At 46.6% G+C, this 20,247-nt stretch overlaps 1 protein-coding gene and 2 pseudogenes across 2 annotated transcripts; 2 read left to right on the top strand and 1 right to left on the bottom strand.

Moving 5' to 3' along the window:
- The first annotated feature begins 1,924 nt into the window (after positions 1 to 1,924).
- LOC105078616 (zinc finger protein 532-like) lies at positions 1,925 to 2,960 on the top strand (annotated as a pseudogene).
- Positions 2,961 to 4,383: 1,423 nt separating this feature from the next.
- On the top strand, positions 4,384 to 5,139 carry LOC123611918 (zinc finger protein 532 pseudogene; annotated as a pseudogene).
- Positions 5,140 to 9,283: 4,144 nt separating this feature from the next.
- On the bottom strand, positions 9,284 to 17,806 carry LOC141579013 (ral guanine nucleotide dissociation stimulator-like). 2 transcript variants are annotated; one of them, XM_074373128.1, is made up of 5 exons: positions 14,866 to 17,806; positions 14,035 to 14,228; positions 13,379 to 13,438; positions 11,874 to 11,972; positions 9,284 to 10,488 (listed from the first exon to the last, which is right to left on the bottom strand). In XM_074373128.1, exons 2-5 carry the CDS (start codon positions 14,187 to 14,189, stop codon positions 10,482 to 10,484), a joined length of 321 nt encoding a protein of 106 aa, XP_074229229.1. In that variant the 5' UTR covers positions 14,190 to 14,228; positions 14,866 to 17,806; the 3' UTR covers positions 9,284 to 10,481. The 2 variants fall into 2 exon arrangements, with proteins under 2 accessions (XP_074229229.1, XP_074229230.1); XM_074373129.1 differs by lacking the exon at positions 14,866 to 17,806 and having other exon boundaries at positions 14,035 to 14,446.
- Between the last annotated feature and the right edge of the window lie 2,441 nt (positions 17,807 to 20,247).

Genomic DNA, 20,247 nt, shown 5'->3' with positions numbered 1-20,247 from the left:
GGCCCTACAAGAGCTTTATTCCCCTTCCTGTATGTAATCTCTTCAGCTCAGGCCTTTCCCTTATTTCCTTAAAATCCAGAGATTTTAAGGGCAAATGAGAAATATATGCCAAGAGAAGGGAAGGAGCAAGAGTCTCCTTCAATAGCCACACCCCCCCAAAAAATGATGGGCATGCTATTTAAACTTAAAGATTTTTAAGTATTGTATTTTGCACACACCCTAGTTTCAGTCATGGTCTTTCTTAAGTAATACTTCTTGAAATTAACTTGAGTTCTTAGATGTGATTTATTTTGGGCCATCTTTCCTATGTTAGTAAATTCCTATCCATCTATATCTCTCTTGTCTCTAAAGATATTATAAGATCCTTAGGTTGTGGGAAGTGTTGTGAATTCATGGAACCTAAGATGTTTTTGTTACCTGGGGGATTATTATGACTAACCCCAGAAAGCTAGCTGATACCACAAAATGTAAAGGAAATTGGTTTGCCCAAGGCTTAAGTGGAAAAGAAACAGAGAAGCAGGTGGTTCTGTGCAGTATGTGCTGCTCTGTGGTGAGGGCAGCCTGCCTAGGGAGCCCAGGAGACTCTGCTGTCATGTCCCATCACCCCCCACACAATGACATCCTGCAGGGCTCAGTCTCCCCTCCACCCTTCCTATCCTTGCTGCTCTCGTGACTCCCCATTCCTGAAGTCCAGCACATCTGATCATATAACTCCTCTCTCACCAGTCTCTCTTGACTCACCATCATTTAGGGAATGATGACTTGTTACTACTGCAAGACCCCAAACTTAAAACTACATTCCTCAAATTTCAAATCTGTCAGACTCTTGGGGTACTTTCTAAATTGCCCAGATAGGCCACGCTGTTTCCCACCTTGTGCCTACTGCATGCTGCGTAGAAGTAAATGCTGTGACTCTTTCCCACCCCTCAGCCACTCACGATGTTGTGTTCTGCAGTGTGGTGACAGAAAAGGGTGGATTTGGCTTATTGAGAGGCTTCCACTCAGAGCCTAGGATCTGATCCCTTATCCTGTGTGATGGAAATGCGTTTCTCTACTGAGCAGGCTGCATGGACCCCTCAGCCCCCTCTCTCAGCCCCTTCCCTAGAAATTGGTTAAAGACGTTCTTAAATTCAGCTTTCCTTTCCCTCTGCAGTGACCATAGCTATTGCCTTTACGGCATATTCTCCACTCTCCAGTATAGTTTAGAAATACAGACATTTAAAGATTGTCAAATCTCTCAGTATTTTAGCTGCAAGACTTGTTGACTCCGTAGGAGTAAGCTTGTGCTTCACTCCCAGCTGGGGACCTGTGGTGGCTTTTGGTGGGAAGGGTCACTTAGAATATGGGTGATTGATACTGTGCACCTTAGCACATGGTTATGTTAACAATGTTTTTTATTAAATCTTTTCTGAAATTCTATTTATATCATTATTTTGCTGATATGTAATTTCAAAACTACCTTGACAGGAATAAAGAAGAGGGAGAGAGGGGACTGGTTGCATGTTTCCTAAGAGGGGCAACATGTACTCTTTCCTCTCCTGCCCCATCAACAAAAATCAAGTCAGAAATTTCCCTGTTCCTCCTCCTCTTGTGGCAGTGTATTTTCTTTTGTGTTTTTTATTATAGGTGAGCCTCCTTAGAAGAGCTTTTCCTTTTTTTTTTCTTTATGGACCTTTAAATCATTTTTAAAATATGTTGAAATAGAACAGGTTTTTAGACAGGCCATGTATTTTCCTTGTAACAGATAAGTTTGTATGTAGTCTGGCTGCTTCTTGCTAATTAATGAAGGGAAACATCTTAAGCTTAAGCAAAACTGGATTCTCTACATCAGGCAGTCTAGATAAAAACACAGTTGTTAAGAGAGAAATGGAAATGGAAACAAATTCTGTAAATCTAAGTGCTTATGAACCTTTTAAAGTGAGAAATGGAGGATAGATTGAAGGAGAACTCTGAAAATGTGCTTGAAAACAGGGTCCATGAGGGGAAGCTGAGCTCTGAGAAGAAAGACACCTCCCTTGGCATCATGGCACTGTAGAGGACCAAGCCAGCCTCCAAGCTTTCTTCCTGTAGAGCTGTGATCGCAGCCCTTGATTCTGAAAAGTCTGCTTCCGACTCCTCCAAAGAACCGTGACCAATTCCCGGGAGTCCTCTCCATTACCAAAAGAAGTAAACAACAGCCCTAGAGCCATTGAAAAATCTGAATCCCAGAGTCTCATCGATGGGATGAAAAAAGCATCCCTCAAGCAGCCAGGTGTTCCCCGGAGCATCTCCAGTGAGAACAGTAGCAAGGGGTCACCCTCCTCTCCCGCAGGGTCAACACCAGCAGTCCCCAAAGTCCGCATCGAAACCATCAAGATGTCCTCTGGGGAAATCAAGGGGACGGTGATGAGGGTGATGCCCCAAGTTGATCTCGATGCTGGAAAAAAGCCTTCCAAGCAAATGGGGTCCATGGTGGCATCCATGATGCCACTTCTTTCATCTCCAGCCTTGGCCACCATCCTTTCCTCCCACCCAGGGCTCCTCTGCAGTTGCTGGTCTTCAACGCTGTTGCCCCTGTCAAGCTCACCCTCAGACAGGTCATGATCAAGACTGTGGTGACCACCTTCCTCCCGGTGCCGGCCATGAAGTTGGCTGGCTTGCAGCTCGTTAATTTGAAGCTCGTCAACAACACCACAGTCAAAGCCATGGTCATATCTGCTGCCTCCATTCAGAGCACCAGCAGCGCCATCATTAAAGCCACCGACGCGATCCAGCAACAAACCGCTGTTTGCGGCTTCCTAACCAGTGCAGCTATGCCTCCCACTAGAGAATCCATCAGCCTGGCCAACGCCAAACTTATGCCAAAGACTGTGCACCTCACCAACCTTAACCTTCAGCCTAAGGGTGCCCAGGCCACCTCCGAGCTCTGCCAAGTGCTCACCCAACCTCAGCAGCAAATAATTAACATCACAGCCTCATAGCCACCCAAAAAGATGTCACAGGTCCAGGTGGTGTCCTCCCTGCAGAGTTCTGTGGTGGCAGCTTTCAACAAGGTGCTGCGCAGCATCAACCCAGCCCCAGTTTACATCCCCAGCCTCAGTCCTCCTGCCAACATGGGCATCACGTTATGGACCCATGGGTACAAGTGCTTGGAGTGTGGGGACTCCTTTGCCCTGGAAAAGAGCCTGACCCAACACTAGGACAGATGCAGCATGTGCACCGAAGTAATGTGCAACCACTATGGTAAGAACCTTGTCTTTTACAACAAGCACAGCCTCCTGTCTCATGCCTGCGGGCACAAGGGGGTGGTGATGCAGGGCTTCCACTTGATTTTGAAGCCGATCTCAGCTGATCAAATTATTGTTTCTCTGTCACGTAATACTCCTGCTTCATCTTCTGCTCTCCCAAGCTCCATGGGAGCTGACACCCACACTGTAACATAAATTCAGTCTGGCATAACTGGGACGGTCATGTCAGCCCCTTCGAGCACACCCATCATTCCAGCTATGCCCCTGGATGAAGACCCATCCAAGCTCTGGAGGCATAGTCTGGAATGTTTGGAGTGTAAAGAAGTTTTCCAGGGTGAGACATCGCTGGCTGCCCACGTCCAGCAGGCTGCAGATACAAATGGACAAAAGACTTGCACTGTCTGCCAGATGTGGCTTCCTAACCAGTGCAGCTATGCCTCCCACTAGAGAATCCATCAGCACAAATCTCCCTACACCCACCCTGAGTGCGGGGCCATCTGCAGGTTGGTGCACTTCCACACCCACGTCACCAAGAACTGTCTACACTACACACGGAGAGTTGGCTTTTGATGTTTGCATTGCAATGTTGTGTACCCTGACGTGGCCCCGCTGAAGTCTCACATGCAAGTGTGAAGTCTTTTACAAGTGTCTTATCTGTCCTCTGGCATTTAAGTCCTCCCCAAGTACACATTCCCATGCCTACAGACAGCATTCTGGCATCAAGATCAGAGAGCCAAAAGTAACATATAAGTGTTCCATGTGTGACACTGTATTCACACTGCAAAGCCTGCTGTATAGCCACTGTGACCAACACAGTGAAAACCAGAAGGTGTCTGTTTCCAAGTGTCTGGACTGTTCTCTTTTATATGCACAGAAGCAACTCATGATTGACCATATCAAGTCTACACATGGACACTGAAAATCATCAAAGGGCCTCCAAACTTCGGTATAGACTTGCCTTTGAGCATTAGGCCTACAACTCAAAATTCAGCAAATCAAAACAAAGACACCAGATCCATGAATGCAAAAGAGAAACTGGGAAAGAAATCCCCATCACCTGTGAAAAAGTCAGTGGAACTGAAGAAAGTGACCAGTCCTGGGTGGATGTGTTGGGAGTGTGACTGCCTGTTCGTGCAGAGATTTTTACATTTCCCACATGAGGAAGGAGCACAGGAAGCAAATGAAGAAACCCCTCTGCCGCCAGTGTGACAGATCTTTCAGCTCATCCGTCAGCCTCTGCCAGCACAACCGGGTCAAACACAGGCATCAGGAAAGCTTACACCTGCTCGCACTGTGCAGACTCCAGGGATACCTTCACTAAATGGCTGATGCTGGAGAAACACATCCAACTCATGCACAGTATTAAGGATCCTGACTTGAAAGAAATGACAGAAGTCACCAATGAGGAGGAAACAAAGAAGATGCCAAGTTTCCCAGCCCCAAGTGGAAGTTGGAAGAACCCGTTCTAGAGTTCAGGCCTGCCAGAGGAGCCATCACCCAACACGTGAAGAAGCTGAAGATAAAATGTTTTCAAGGTCCGCAAGTGCTCATGTGCAGCTTCACCTCGGAGACCCTGCTGCGGTTCCACGAGCACATCCCGCAGTGCAAGTCAGATGGCTCCTCACACCAGTGCCAGGAGTGCGGCCTTGGCTACACGTCTCACGTCTCCCTATCCCAGCACCTCTTCATCGTCCACAAACTCAAGGAATGACAGCCTATGGCCAAGCAGAACGAGGTCCACGGGAACAAGCCTGGACCTGAGGACAAGCCAGCCACTGCCCAGTGTAGGACTGAACGTGCAAAGTGTGAGCCAAGACCTTTGAGATGGAAGCTGCCTTAAATGCGCACACATGGACCCATGGATGGCATGGCCTTCATCACATCCAAAAGAGTGAGCTCGGCCAAGAAATAGCCCCGCACCTCTGCCGGGAGAATCCTTGTCCACATTGGAAGAAAAAAGACATTTTTGTTACAAAAAGTTTGCAGTAAAATAAAGTTAACAGTTTAGTCTAGGCTGTTGCAATATATCCTCTCTCCATGTCCTCCTCTACCTCGTCTGTATATCCTCGATGAGTATTAAAACAGTATTTGTGTTGAAAAGAGTTTATGTATATTTAAATGAATAAATTTTTATACTCTTTGCTATGTTTGTATCAGTATTTAGTGAAAAATGTTTTGAAGTGGGGTTTTGGCGTTTTTTGTTTTGTTGTTTTCTTTTTTTTGGTTCTTTTTTCAATTTGGGTTAGGTTTTTCTTTTTTGCACTGTTCCTTTAAAACAGAGTTCTTAATAATGGGCAGTTCCTGAATTCCAATAAACCATTTTGTATGTCACAGATTTGAATGGGTTAACTAATCACAGGCTACGATAATACTTTTTTTAGTGTTTTCAATTTTTAGATTTAACTACCTAAATTGTAGGTGACTGTAGGTCTCCAAAACATTAGGGACTTTTAAATGTCTTAGCACTGTCCTCAGCGTGCCTGCCCCACCCACAGGCACCCATCCTGTGGTCACACTCCAGCATGTGGTGTCCTCTCCAGGCCAAGCCAAGCAGTGTTGGCAGCAGCCTTGCAGATGTCTCAGGTCCCAGTGAGGGATGAAAACTTGGGCCAGAAATCTAGTAAGGAACTCAGATTTCCTTAATTCCATCTCAGAACAGGGAAGAAGGGTATCCTAATGGGAAAAAACTGGGGGTGGTGGTGATGGTGATGGTGGTTTTTCTGGGCAGATTTGCAAGGCTGGCTTATAAAAGAGCACAGCAGATAAAGTGATGAAAGGGCTGGACTCCTGTAAAAGTTATAATATGTAGTTAGACCAGCAGATGTATATAGTCAAGTTTTTGTCATGTTAATTTATTAACTATTACAAAGACACAACTGAAAATATCAAGTATTTCTCTGGCTCTTGACAGGAAGAAAAAGAATCACAGTTGACTTAACCCTTTGCTGTCTAGAGAGTTGGCATTTCCTGTTCTGGGTTCTACTGCCAAATGTTCAGCTGCTGCACAGCTCCAGCCACCGACTTGTCAATGCAGTAGCCAGCGTGTCGCAATTGGCCATGCAATTCAGCACTGGTCCACCTGGGTTTTAGTTCAGACATTTCAATAAGTGTCTTTAATATCGGTGGTTCTGCTTTCTTAGTGCAGCCAAGGGTACTCCTCTGTCCCTTCCAAATGTTTATAGTTCTCTGGGAGTCATACTTTTTGGTTTTATTGTTCTGTGTTATCTTTAGCATTTTGCATTTTGTATCTTGTATTTATCCTTTAACATGTTTTGTACTTTTTTTTTTTAAGAAATCTTTTTGTGTGTATATAGATATCCTTGCATGATATACTGTAGTCAACATTTGGTTCTTCAAAATGTCTTGCTGCTGCCAGATGCACTAACCACACCCACCATCACTGTATTAAACATATTTCACATGTATATAAATGTGGGACATTTGAAAACAAAAGATCCATAAACAATAAATGCTGTAGAGGGTGTGGAGAAAAGAGAACCCTCCTACACTGCTGGTGGGAATGCAGTTTGGTGCAGCCACTGTGGAAAACAGTATGGAGATTCCTCAAAGGACTAAAACTAGACTTACTGTATGACCCAGCAATCCCACTCCTGGACATATATCCAGAAGGAACCATAATTCAAAAGAACACCTGCACCCCAATATTCATAGCAGCACTATTTACAATAGCCAAGACTTGGAAACAACCTCTGTGTCCATTGACAGATGACTGGATAAAGAAGTTGTGGTATATTTATACAATGGAATAGTACTCAGTTATAAAAACAATAAAATAATGCCATTTGGAGCAATTTGGATGGACTTTGAGATTGTCATTCTAAGTGAAGTAAATCAGAAAGAGGAGAGATATACGATAGAACTTATATGTCAAAACTAAAAAAAGAAAAAAAACTTATTTACAAAACAGAAATAGACTCACAGACATAGAGAAACCTATGGTTACCAGGTGTAGAAGGGGGTGGGAAGGGATAAATAGAGTTCAAGATTTGCAGATACTAAGTACTATATATAAACTAGATAAACAACAAGTTCACACTGTGTAGCACAGGGAACTGTATTCAATATCTTGTAGTAACATGGTGAAAAAGAATATGAAAGTGAATATACGTACATCATGTATGACTGAAGCATTTTGCTTTACTGTGAAGGACAATTGAAGACTTTCTCACAGAGGAGGGAAGGCTGAGGACAATGAGTGCAAACAGCAGTCCAGGCAGCAGGACCAAATCAGGGCAGAGCACATGACAGAACGACATCTTCAGATGCCAAGCGACACATCACAGGAGCATCCGTATATTTTTGCTTCTGAGCCATCACTCAGGAGTAAAAGCAAAATGAGACCATTTCCAGATCAGAGAGACTGAGAGAGTTTGCCACTGTCAGGTTGTCACTGAAAGTGAGGAAGGATGGATTTAAGGAAGAAGTGAATGTATCCAAGAAGAAATGAGTGGAGAGTGAGGCATGGAGGCGGGAAATGGGTGAGTGCAGGTCTGTCTGACAGTCATGACTGTGTAAGTCAACAGTCAGAGGTTAGTAATAACACTTACCATGACTAATGACAAGGCATAAACCTCTGTGGTTCAGTGTTGTGCCCTGGCCATCATCGGCCACCCTACCAGGGCTCAGGAAGGCTGAGCTGAGGTTGGAAGGGCAGAAAAATACTTATATACTAGTCATTTATATCTATATACCTAAGAAGAATTGTACACCATAAACAAGTGCAAATTATTCCTGAAATGCAAGAAGGCTTCAACGTAAGAAAATACATCAGTGTAATGCACTACATTAACAGTGTGAATAGAAAAAACCAGGATCATCCAAATTAATGCAGAGAAAGAAATTGATAAATTCACCACTATCTTCTGAATTTCATGTAAACATGAGAAATTTAAGGGGTAACATTCATACACTTTTTTAACATAACTAGCACAACTGGATAACAGCAGTTTTCAGAAGTATCACACTATTCTATACTGCATTATAACACGATGTAACTTCATTCTGTTCCTCCTGCTGTGTGTCAGGTCTCTTAGAGCATTATGAAAGAAAGGGTAAAATTTAGCAGGGATGCTCATTGCAAAGAAAAATGGAACACATTTGTTTTACGCCATTGAGTTTAACATTCAAGGGAAACCCACCATTACAACAGTGATGCAGAGCTGTGTTTCTCCATGTGGTTACTGATCTGTAAATTCAGTCCCATCATGAAACTGTAGGTCCATAGGATCTAATATTCTGATATTGGATCCCTAAGGGAATTAGAGGTGTCCCCTGAGAACTAGAGTGGAGGGCTACACAGTAAGGCAGTCAAAGGGGCTGAAGTGAGAACAGAAGTGAGAGCAGGTGGTGAGATGTGACCTGGGAGACACCTGGGATCAGGTGGGTCTTGGCTGAGGGGCACTATGAGAAGACCATCAGGTGTAACAGGCCTGGCAGGTGAGAAAGGTGACTACTTATGATGACCTGTCAGGACAGCTCCAGGAGAGTCCCCGTTTCAAATACATTTGCAAACTTGTCATATCTTCCCTCCCGAATGTATTCATTCAGCAACATGAGCATGTCTTCTTGGCCGAGTGCTGGGCTAGGAACCTGTAATATACTCAAAACCAAGGTGTAGACTCTGCTCCCAGGTGGCTGAGCATTCATTATAATACAATACAAGGAAGGCTGTTGTATGCAGAGTAGCAGGTTTAAAACCATAACCTGTCCCTCTCCCACAGTTCCTATAATCACTGTTGTTTATTCTGACCCTTTAGGATACACAGGATTTTAGCAAAGCTCCCCAGGGGAAAGCAGATCCAGTGCTCTGGGGATAGGAGACAGCGTGGATCCACCTTGGCTGTTCTAGGCAGATCTTTCCCTTTAAGTGGCTCCCACTGAGACCCACTGCCCCTTTCAGTTGTCTCCTAGGGATTCAGAGACAATCCCACTGTCCTGTGAGCAGACCACTTGCACCCAAAGATCTACATCACACACACAAAGGGCAACATTATTTAAAATATCTTGAGAACATTACACTGCTTGTCAAAGTGTTTTACTTAGATATTTACAGATGGTTGAAGGGAGAGAGGAAGGGACAGAGGTGGACACAGATGGGGGCTGGACACAGAATTATACATGTCAGTGTGCCACAAGGGACAACTTCCACTCAGTGGCTCACCTTATAGTTGTGAATTATAGTGTATTTACATTAGATTCCAAATGAGATTGAAGAAGAAAAGCAAATCTATATGCCTTAAAGAAATCCTGAGTTTATAAAACATGTTCTGATGAAGGCTAAATTGAATGGAGCAGAGTGTTTGTCATAAGCAGCTACACACCCCTCCTTCTGGTGGCCATGTGAGGAATGGCATGTGTCCTGCTGGCTCCATGGATGTCAGACAAACAGGCAACATTCACACACACGCACATCAGTCTTGCTGTTGGGAGAAACCAGATTCCGTAAGATCAAAGTCTTCAGTTTGCCTTCTAGTTGAAGTCCTTTTCTTGTTCATAACTCTACTGGGCACTTCCCAAGGGCAGGGTCTCAGGGAGATTTGATGGAGTCCCTGAGCTGGGCCCTGGGTCCATGGTCCACAGCAGAGAACAGAGAGGAGGTCAATGTCTCACAGGAGACATTGGAGACAAGGAGAGAGTGGGAACCTGCTGGGGTCACTTGTCCATATCCCAACCCTGTGTGTCTGATGCAGAGAAGTTAATATATCCAAACAAAGACACATATGGCCCTTTGCTGTTTATATTAACAATAAAATGTAAAAGCAGATTAGAAACGTATCACACAGCATATTTGTCTCATTTCATCTAAAATGATGTAGAACTTGAAAAAATGGCATGACCTTATATTACCAGTCACATTTGCACTTAACTTGAGTCATTATCATATCCATTGAAAGCTTTAGAAAATGTGAAATTCAAAGCTGCATAATGTACCTTCTGGTCCTTTGCCCTTAAAGAAGCTGCTTCTGTTGTTCCTGCTGCCAGCTTCTTCCACAGCCATGTCTTTTTCATGTCTGATACTGGAGCCCAATCCTGTCATCCACAGGCGGCTTCTAAATCTAGGATCACTCTCTGACTTTTCTGAGCATGATCCCTGTCCATTTTGCTAGGATACAGGCACTTTCCACCATGTCTTCTCTCCTTCTGTGGATTCAGAGCTTCTCCCAGGCCAGGAAGCTCCTCAATCAGTTCTCAGTCTGCTCTCTGCTCAGTGCTTGACATACAGTAAATACTCAATCAAGATCTGGAAATAATTAATCTGAATAAGTTATGCAGTATTTCTGATGTCATCCTAAAATGAGATTTAAATCCCAGAAATGAATCAGGATGTCTTGAAGCAAAAGGACCAGTGTGTTGTTTGCAAGGTTTGCAAACCAGGAACACAAAGCTTTTACCTGTAGTTGACAGTATGAACTCAGAGGGTTGATGGGCTGAAGGATTTCTAAAAGCAAAACCACAGAATGTATAGGTGGGTGACTTGTAAGGGGATTGGATGGCCCTTGCAGCCAGACTACAGGTCCTCACAGCTGAACTATAAGCTTTCCATGACTGGCTGACATCAGAGCATCTCCTGAGGGGTTTTACCAGGTGGGACCCTTAGCAGAATCAGAAGTCTCAGAGGTTTTGTTTGTGGTTTTCTAAGAACTTGGGAGTGTGTTACTTAACCCCCGGTCTGTCATAAGCTACACAGCATCTCAAGCTTCCAAAACCTCCAAGTGGCCCAGGGCTGTCTGGGCTTCTGTACTGAAGGCATTTTCTAGAGTTGAATTTGGTTTTGCCTTCAGACTTGGATGTGATCATTTCTGCCCAAGTCCTACCAACTGACACTGAGCCTGTGCTCCAAAGCATCAGGGTAGCGCTTCAGCCCAGGCAGCCCTTCCCCTGAGTCCTCTGATCTCCTTTGTCTGCTCCCAGTTTAATCAGGGGCTTCTGTCTCTCCTCATCTAGGAAAAGCTCAGCATGTTCTCCCTGTGAGGACCTATGTTCTGTGATTGGGGGCAGCCGTTTTCAGGCAGAGAGTAGAGACGTCGCTGACCGTGGCCTCACTCAGTTATCTCAAACCATGGGAATCCCTGACTTTACGCTGTTGGACATCATTGGCCCCCACCCCCTATTTGTGGTTTTAGGGGAAAGGCAGATCTCCATCCCCTGCAGAAGCTGAAGGCAAGGATGCCAGTCCTGGGGCTTTGACCAGGGGTGGGGCAGTGGGTCACTGCTGGAGGAGACTGAGGAAGGGGTGGGCCTGTGAGCACCTCCCAGGACCTCTGGCCTGAGGTTAGGACCTCCCTGCAGCTTCTCCGGCACCTGATATGTTTTGGGAAGACTCTGCTCATCTGAGCTCGAGTGGGTGCCCCTGTTGCAAATCAAAATTCCCATGAAGGGAACATATCCAGGACCCTGCCTTAACGTGATGTCCTGCCTTTTTTTATTTTTTAAAAGATTAAAAAATGATAATCAGTGTCCACATACATTAGTCAGCCAGGCACAACAGGCCACAAGTAACATGTTATCACCTCTAAGATAACATGTTAGGTTATTTTAGAATTGTAAATTCACAGGCACATCAGGAACAGTGAGTGTCCCGGCACTGAAGGGGAGGGGAGACAGCAGAGACTGACTGATACTTACAGCATGGTCCTTTGCTCTGGCTTTGGAGCTGTCTCAGGCAGGAGAGGTGTAGCTGGCTCTCTGTCCAGAAGTGTTTCCCCAGCAGGTTTGGAGCTTGTGCTGTAGCTCCAAGAAGGGAAACTCTCATCAGTATGACTGCTTTCCCACATCTCTCCCAAAGAAAGGGGAAACATCACTGCGAATCAGTAAACTCTTAGTCCAAGATTCCACCCCCAGGAAGTCTTCCCAGACTGCAATCCAGGGGATGAGTGTTCTGAGCATCCTCATTGCTCCTGTGCCAGTTCCAGCTTCAGGAGGCTCTGCTTTGTGTGGTCCAGTGCCTTCCCCTCCCCACTCACCCCATCACCCACCTGCATCCTCCCCACCATCACTCTCTGCCTCTGGGAGCTCCATTGCTCCAGCTGTGCCAGGAGAAAGTGGGCCTGATGCTCCATGTCTGAGCCAGGCATGCCCACCTCTAAATACATTAGTACGGTCTTTAGGCAGGGAAATTCTGGAGGCTGGTGGAGATCCTCTGGGTACTGGAGCAGCCAGGTGCCCAGGATGGAGGCATGGCTCTGGGGGTAGTTGGGGGTGCACTAGAGTCAGAGGCTTGGCCTTTCCTTCCAGGCTGGGCTCCCAGGGTAGCCCAGCAGGGACCTGGGCCTCTTTGCCTTTGGCTCCTGCCCATCCAGAGACTGGCTCTGCTCCATGTCCCATCTCGGCTGGCAGTCTGGGCAGAGGTGGGCTTGGACACAGAGGAAGGGCTGCTACAAGCCTTCAGAAAGGACAGCCCTTTGTCAGTGGTGTGACCACCTCTCTCCCTCTTCAGGGATGCCTGTCATACTTCTCTGTCCCTCTGCTTGCCCCTCCCCACTGCATGGCAACTCTGTGAGGACAGGCAGGCTGTCTGCTCTGGGCACTGCCATCTCAGGAACACAGGAGCTGGTCTATGAGTGTCTGACCCAGGAGGGAACAGACAGGCTGTGTCTGCCACCCAGGCTTCCTGCGGGATCCCTAACACCTCAGATATTAGCTTCTGCACCTGCCTGCTGCCTAACCTGCCAGGGACCCTGCCTGGGTGTCCTCCTGCCTCTTCCACTCTCCTTCCATAGGATGCCACAGCTGTCCCCTGAGGCTCACTGTGTCCCCTGAGCACCAGCTAAGTCCCCACCATTGAGGCTCCACCAGATGCTGAGCAGGATGCTCTCCACCGCTTGTGTGCTGGGTCCCAGGAAGTGGATGGGGGCAGGGCTGGGATGGAGAGGAGATGGCTGTGGGTTCTCGTAGGGGCTGACTCTGGCCTCTGACCACCTGTATGCCCCTCACAGCACCACAGTGTGGACGATAGCCCTCAGGATCTCCTTTCCTCTTTGCCAGGAGATGCTCTTAGACTTCTGCTCTCAGGCCAGAATCAGAGGATGTGTGAGATCCAGGGTTATGCCCACCCCCACCCATCCACACAGCCCACAGCTCCACATAGTCTTTGGGGAAGGGAGTCCCTCCCTCTTCATTCAGAGACTCACTGTTTCAGCTGGTGCAGGGGTCCACTGTCATCATAAGTGTAAGGGAGGATGCATCCGTACCTAGAGGAAGCCAGGAAGGTGTCACATGGACTGTACTGAGAACACTACGTGGATGTGATGTCTAGTGTGACAGCGTGACTCCCGGGAAAATGGAAGTCCTGGAATGCAAGGCTGTTTTCTGCTTAATGCATTACATGATGGTTGTTCCTAGAGAAGCACCTGTCTCTAGGGGCCCTTACTATATCACACACATCTGAGTGGGCCTGGGACCCCACTTCTCCCTCCTGCAGACCCTACTCTCACTCTCCTAGGACAGGGACAGCTAATGGCATCACAAATCCCCTTTTAAATGGGAAAAATTTCCACTCAAGGACAAAATCCCAGTTACCCAGGAGGCAGAGGCTTCCACATGGGCAGGAGGACAGTGACCAGTTAGCACAACCACAGCCCCTCCAGCTGACCTTTCCAGGGGCCAGATTCCTAGAAAGCACTTTCCATGAAGGTTTCCCTCTGTTCCTACCCTCCTAGGGCCTGATCCTCCCTTGACCACAGTGTGCAGAGGAGCAAATTTAGGCTCAGAGAGGTAGAGGGACAATCCCACATGTCACTGCAATTAGGTGTCTGTCACCAATGTCCCATGAGGACAGAGTGCTCACCTTTGGAACAGAAGGTCCAGCACCTGCTGGGTGGTGGCCAAAGCTCTATAGGTGCCCAGGAATGTGTGCAGGTAGGAGGGGTGGCCTCCCAGGGCAGCAGGCACTAGGTTTGCTACCAGCTTCTCCAGCTTATGTTGCTGAAGGCTTGATGCCATGCAGGTCTCATTGCTTCTTTCTACTGATGCATCTTCCCCCTGGGGTGGAAAGAGGAGAGACCTGAGTCAGAGGCAGCACTGGGGACCACCAGGGGGGTTCCAGCTGTTGCTCAGACCAAATCCCCAAGCCTCAGTTTCTTGTGCCTGAGGTGGAAGAGGGGAGCCCTGAGCAGATTCACGGTTCTTAGCATCATCAGTACAAGGAGCAGTGGGCGATGATTAAATGCAGTAGTGTCTATGATCATTGTCTCAGCACAGCACTGGCAGCACCTCCTTGCATGAACTACATCATCCCTGTGACTGCTGTCACAACATCCCATTCTAGAGATGAGAAGACAGAGGCTGATTCCAGGGTGGGTGGGGGATCAGGATTTTCAGGCCAACATGGACATGTGAGGATTGAGGAAAACCAGGAAAATCTGTAGAAAAATGCAGAAACATCCTTGACTTAACATGAACTGAGATTCTGTCAAAGTCTCTTGGTGAAATTCTGACTCATATGTGGCCACTGACTTTGTATCTGGCTAGGGCAGGGCCTGGGCTGTGAGGGCGGGTGGGAGAGATGAGGAACCAGATTCCTTTGCCAGCAGCTCTCTAAGAGGAAGCCCAGAGGAGGAGCAGGGCAGGGCAGGTATCCAGGTTTTCATATATGTGGAGTCTCCTTCCTCACACTCACCCTGATCCCGTCCTGGGCTCTGTTGGTGTCGTGGAGCACCTACCCCTCCTGCAGGGAGATGGAGTAGGGGGCTCCATGAACCAGGTCCTGTCCCATCTTCTGTGTGGAGTCCTGCAAACACAGTGCTCAGCGGACAGGCAGAGACCTCAGAGCCCTGTCTGGCTCTCTCGGCTGGTTCTCAGACCCATAAGAGATCTCCACTCCAGACACACACGCCACCCTCTGCATGGACCTCCATCAGGGAAAAAAATCTGACAACCTGAGGGCCTTGGGTTCCCATTGGCACAGATTAGAGGCCCCTCAGGAGTCCTCTTTCCCCCCTGCCAGGCCTGTCCTCAGGTATGGCCATGACAGGACCACTAGGTTCAACAACCAGTTCCTGCCCAGAGGGGACAACTCCCCTCAAGTCCCCCTTCTCCCACATGGAGATGAGGGGAAGTGGGCATGCCTGGGGGCTCCTAGAGGAGGCTGGTCCTAGACTGGCTTATTCCAGGCCACCCCGTGTTACCTTAAGTGATCTCATAACAGACAAGAGGCATCTGGGTTGAGGGTTCATCCAATGCCTACAGCCACTGAACAAGCTCTCACTCCAGGGCTTCCTGACAGAGAAGCCCCAGGATATCAGGACACAGAAGGAAAACATGTTTCTTCCTCAACTGCCTCCAGCCAAGTGAGCTGGCTCAGGGGCCATCACTAGAATGTGGGTGCCTGGTAACCAGGTTCCATTTCTATTGGGATCTGTTGACAAGGAAGTGATGTCACTTCCTGGGGTCCACTTCTTGGAACCCCCTCCTCAGACAACACCTCCAGACAGCCCTCTGGGCTGCTGCCTGCTCACCCCCTTCTCCACGCAGACCCACCTCTTCCACACTTACAGCAGCCCCGCCCTCTCCACGGCTCCCGGGGAGGCTCTGTGTGCAGCTGTGAGGGGACGCCCTGGCTTCCAGACTCAGTTCCTCCTCCTTACCTGTTCTCCATCCTGGATAAGTCCTGGTGTCTGTCCAGGCCTGTCTATCTCCCCACTAGCACAGTGAGAATGCAATCAAAATGTCAAGTGCCAGGATAAAGTCCACTGCAAAAACACCACAAATAATAGCTTCACTTATGAGTACAGAGATTATCAGTGTTCTAAATGCTTCATCTTTTTTCAGCACAGCCTTGGATGCAAGCAATTGCAATGCAGAAAATACATATTTACCTCTTGCTTCTACACGACTCTTGCTGGTGGTAAAACAAATACACATTTTGGTGAATGTTTGCATAAAGGAGCAAAAATGTTTATTCCAAGCTGAAACTAAGCATGAATGATTCTATGGAAGATGTTGGATGTTCTGCCCAAATTCTGCATAGTGCTTGCTGTTAAAATAGCTTTGTTGCTGAGTCCAAACTCATTCTGCTCACCTTAGGACAGGCCAATAAATCTGGAGATGAGGTACTGGGGCAAAGAATAGCAACTTTATTCACAAAGCCAGCAGAGAGGATGGCAGACCAATGTTTTAGAGAACCATCCTGCTTTAGTCAGAATACAGGCTCCTTTTATACAAAAAGCAAGGGAAGGGGTGTGATTGGTTGTTGCAAACTTCTTGCTGCAGGCACTCTTTGTTCTTGCAGCCATCCAGGTGGGCCAGGTCAAGGTGTCCCTGGAAACTTCCAACAAAAAAAGTTTTTCTCTGTTTTGCAACTTGCCATCTCCACAACAGTGCCGAAGGGCTAACATCCTTAAAGGTCAGAGATCTGAGACTAGGCTCACCTGTGTATTTCAGGCTAAAGGCAACATTGTTTCACAAAAGGTGCAGAGCTAGCAAGACTGAGCCTAGAAAGCAGGGCACAGTGGTTAAAATTAAAGGAACAGATCCAATATAAAGTCAGATTGGTTCTCCTCTATTACAGCTTCTGTTGTCCTTTCTATTAATGTTGAAGTAATTGTCATGAAGTTGTTTTCTGACTTCAGTATTTACACTGTTTGAATTGAGCGATTGAAAGATTTTTGTGACTTTTGTTGGCATTCAGTATTTTTCATTTCTCTTGCATTCAGAAACTCATTGGTGCTCTCTAACAAACACAGCTGGAAGAGTTCTCAGTTAATTTAAAGCAGGGAACTAATATTTTAATTTTCAAGGAAAGGCCCCAAATTCTTGTTTACTTTTTGAATAATCCATTGAATGAAGCCAGTTTGCTTATTTCTTATTTATCATTTTCAATATCTCTTTAGCAATAGAACTATGGAAATTGAAAGAAGAGCAAAAAGTGTTACTGAAATATTCCATTGTTTAATGGAACTTGGTGAAATCTCCCTGTCAGACTGTTCTTAAAAGGGAAAACATTAGTTATGAATAGGAAAATAAATTCTGACTTGTGGATAATCATTATTGTATCTGCCATGACTCTATTTTGAAGTGAGTTTCATCTCTTGAAGAATTTGAGTGTTATACATGGATGTTACTAGTTGCTCTTCTAACAAAGAGACAAGTGGAATTATCATGTGTAGTTTTAAAAAGGAAAGAAATAGCTGACCTAAAAGTTCTCTTTTTGTCAGTGGACATGTTAGGAAGTCATTAATCAAGAGATCCAACATAATCCTGAAGAATGGAAAAGGCAAGTTTTGCCATGAATGATGTATCAGGTGTTTCAACAAATCAATTTGTAGAGCAGTTCCCAGAGTTGTTAACTTTATGCCATTATACTTGTTCATAATGCTAAAGTTGTGTGTTTTCTCATTAATGAATGTCCAACGGACAAAGAACAAGTGAGATGTGACCATTGCAGAAGATATGTGACAAAGTAAATTGAACAATGGCAAAGTACTCTCTCTGGAAGAAATTCTATAACTGAATTCCACAAAACAAAGAACTGTTAAGCAGAACCAACAGTTCAGGGAAATATAACTAATGAAAGAGATATGTAATTTAAATGCTTGTAATTTATTTCAGATGAACAACAAATAAAAGTATGTCTCGCGGCTTGAGCATTACTTGCTAAACCTGGCAATTCTACCCAGTGTGCTGGAAGTCGCAGACCCCTTTCTAACTGAGCTGGCTGGAGGGCTTTAGGGAAATGCACCGCGGGCTTTCTGGCCCAGGACGAGGCAGTCGCTCTGGGCCTTCTGCGCATGTGCGCCGCCCCCACTTCCCCTCCCCCCACTCGCCCGTGTGTTCCAGTTCCCTGGTCGCGAGGAGACGGCGCCCGAGACTCTGGCGCCTGAAGGCGGGGGGGGGGGGGGGGGAAGGCTGGGAAGCGGCTGTTGAGCGCCGGAGGGTTGGGCGCGTGGAGCAGGGGCCTTCGCGCGAGAGGGGTGAGTGAGAAACGGCTTTGTCCTCTGACCTCGGTGTGAATCCGGCTCCGTTTTCACGCACCTGAGGAGACCCGGCGCGTCCCAGCGCTTGTTACCGGGCGAGGCGGAGTTTCCTCATCTCCGGGATGAAGCGCGGTCCGAGGCGCCGGTGCGGCGGCGCGCGGACTCCGGCTTTCGGGCGCTCGGTATACACGCACTTCTCATCTCAGCAGAGAAACGCCTTCTTTTCTCCTCGGGATCTCGCTCCATCCTCCCAACCACCTGCGGTCAGTGTCGCGGCCCTTTTTAACAGTGAAATAGGCTCAGAGAGGCGATAGGAATCCGAAGTGGCGACCGGCGCAGGGGCAGGAGGAAGGAGAGATTCCATACCTCATCCTCGGCCCAGCATGAAACCTGAGCATGAGTCAGTCGCAGCAGTTAGCAGCTCCGTGGCCCTAACCTAACCCCTTTAGGAAATCATTTTGAAGTCAATGCGGCATTGGATTTGGGGAGTTCTTGTTTCTAAAGAACTTGTGAGCCTGGCACATAAACGGACGCGTCCAGGTCCCTCTGACCGCCCCCGCCCCAGCGTTGCCTGTGTTCTCAGTAGCGCCAGTTTGCTTTTACAGGTGGTCCTGCTTGTAACTCAAGCTGACAGGAAGATCCCGGAGCTTGAGATTTTGGGTGAATATTCCAGCTGGCTTGGGTCCAGCTTTTATGTAACAAAGCAGCTTTTGTGATGTAAGGGGGTTCCAGGAGCAGGAATCCCTGATAGGACAACAGTAGGTCTGAGACTTCAGTACAGATCCAGAGCCCTAGTGGAAGGGGCTCTTATTGCTCAGCCAGAAGCAACGTGGGTCCTCTTGCCAGGACCACTGTCATATCCAGACTGTCACAGACTGGGTGACGGTGGAAGCTTTGGGCCAACTTTCAGAGGAGGTGTAAGCTGTGGCTGGGATAGGAGGGCAAGACAAAAGGAACAGAAGATACTGCTTCTTGGGGAGTTATGAAAGCATCGTGTGGAAGGAAGAGCTTACCAGCCACAGGGGAGGGAATTGCCTACTTCATCCCTTCATTCTTCACTGCACTCTTTCTGGACTCTAAGCTGCTCCCCCACTACACCACAACTAGAGATATGCTGATGCCCTGTAGTGATGTTAGAGAATCAGAGATGGTACGGCAAGACAGGTCTTTAATACCTGGACTTCAGACAGGACTGTTTCTGCTTTAATTGAAAGACGGTGTTGGGATAGTGTGGGCAGGAAGTGGGTCTAAAATATTAAGTGGTTACAGTCATATATTTTATTATGGCAGAATCAGGAGCAGACATTGAGTCTCTTGATAGTTCAGGCAGGTTTTTTATACTTTGACAACAGATAAATCAAAACCAAATTTTTTGTTTGTTTGCTTGTTTTTGTTTTTGTCAAAAGATACTTTTGAGAACCTGAAACCATAACTTGCTAAGAGGATTTTTTTTTTCCTTCCAATAGAGACCAGCCCTTTAAAACACCCCATCCCTTTTTTTTCAGAATCTTGTTGGGATTCTCTGTTTTGTGATGAAGATTACACATTTTTGTTCACTGTTTTTGCTCAGCATCAGTTTTAAGGAAAGCATTATATTCCATTACTTGGTTTTTCCTAATTGGCTGAATTAGTTTAATGTGTTTACATTTTTCTGGGTTACAGCATACATTGTTCATAAATTAGCAGGAAACAAATGTTTTTACATTTGAAAACTAATGTGACCAGGCACTGCATAGTCATACAGAGTCATGCATGGACACAGAGTGTCCCTTTCTGCCCCTTCTCAAGTTGTCTCCCTTTCTGAGGTGTTTGCCAGCTACTGTGTGGAGCTTGTTGGGCAGGTAACGTCTCTCATGACCTTTCCTTCTTTCTCAGCTGTACCCTTACAGTTCTGCACTCTCTTCCATGACCAGCAGAAAATGATCACATCCAAGGTGAGTTGTTTAATTTATGCACAGTTTTGCTTAACGGTGACTATCTGAGGTTTATAAAATGCACATTCATATGAAATAGTAGAAATGAATAAGTTAACATCAGGAAAAATAGAGAGGAGAAGTCAGCAAATGGCAGTCTATGGGCCACGTGCA

The sequence above is a fragment of the Camelus bactrianus genome, chromosome 11 (genome assembly GCF_048773025.1).
Source record: "Camelus bactrianus isolate YW-2024 breed Bactrian camel chromosome 11, ASM4877302v1, whole genome shotgun sequence".
NCBI classification, from domain to species: domain Eukaryota; kingdom Metazoa; phylum Chordata; class Mammalia; order Artiodactyla; family Camelidae; genus Camelus; species Camelus bactrianus.
This window is presented reverse-complemented; position numbering and strand designations above follow the sequence as displayed.

Excerpts from the sequence above, each read along its gene's own strand:
- LOC141579013 (XM_074373128.1), bottom strand. The coding sequence starts at position 14,189 with ATGGCATCAAGCCTTCAGCAACATAAGCTGGAGAAGCTGGTAGCAAAC. Across the intron at positions 13,439-14,034 it reads CTGGACCTTCTGTTCCAAAG|GTACGGATGCATCCTCCCTT; the intron begins GTGAGCACTCTG and ends GGCTTCCTCTAG. Across the intron at positions 11,973-13,378 it reads CCCCTGCACCAGCTGAAACA|CACAAGCTCCAAACCTGCTG; the intron begins GTGAGTCTCTGA and ends TTGGAGCTACAG.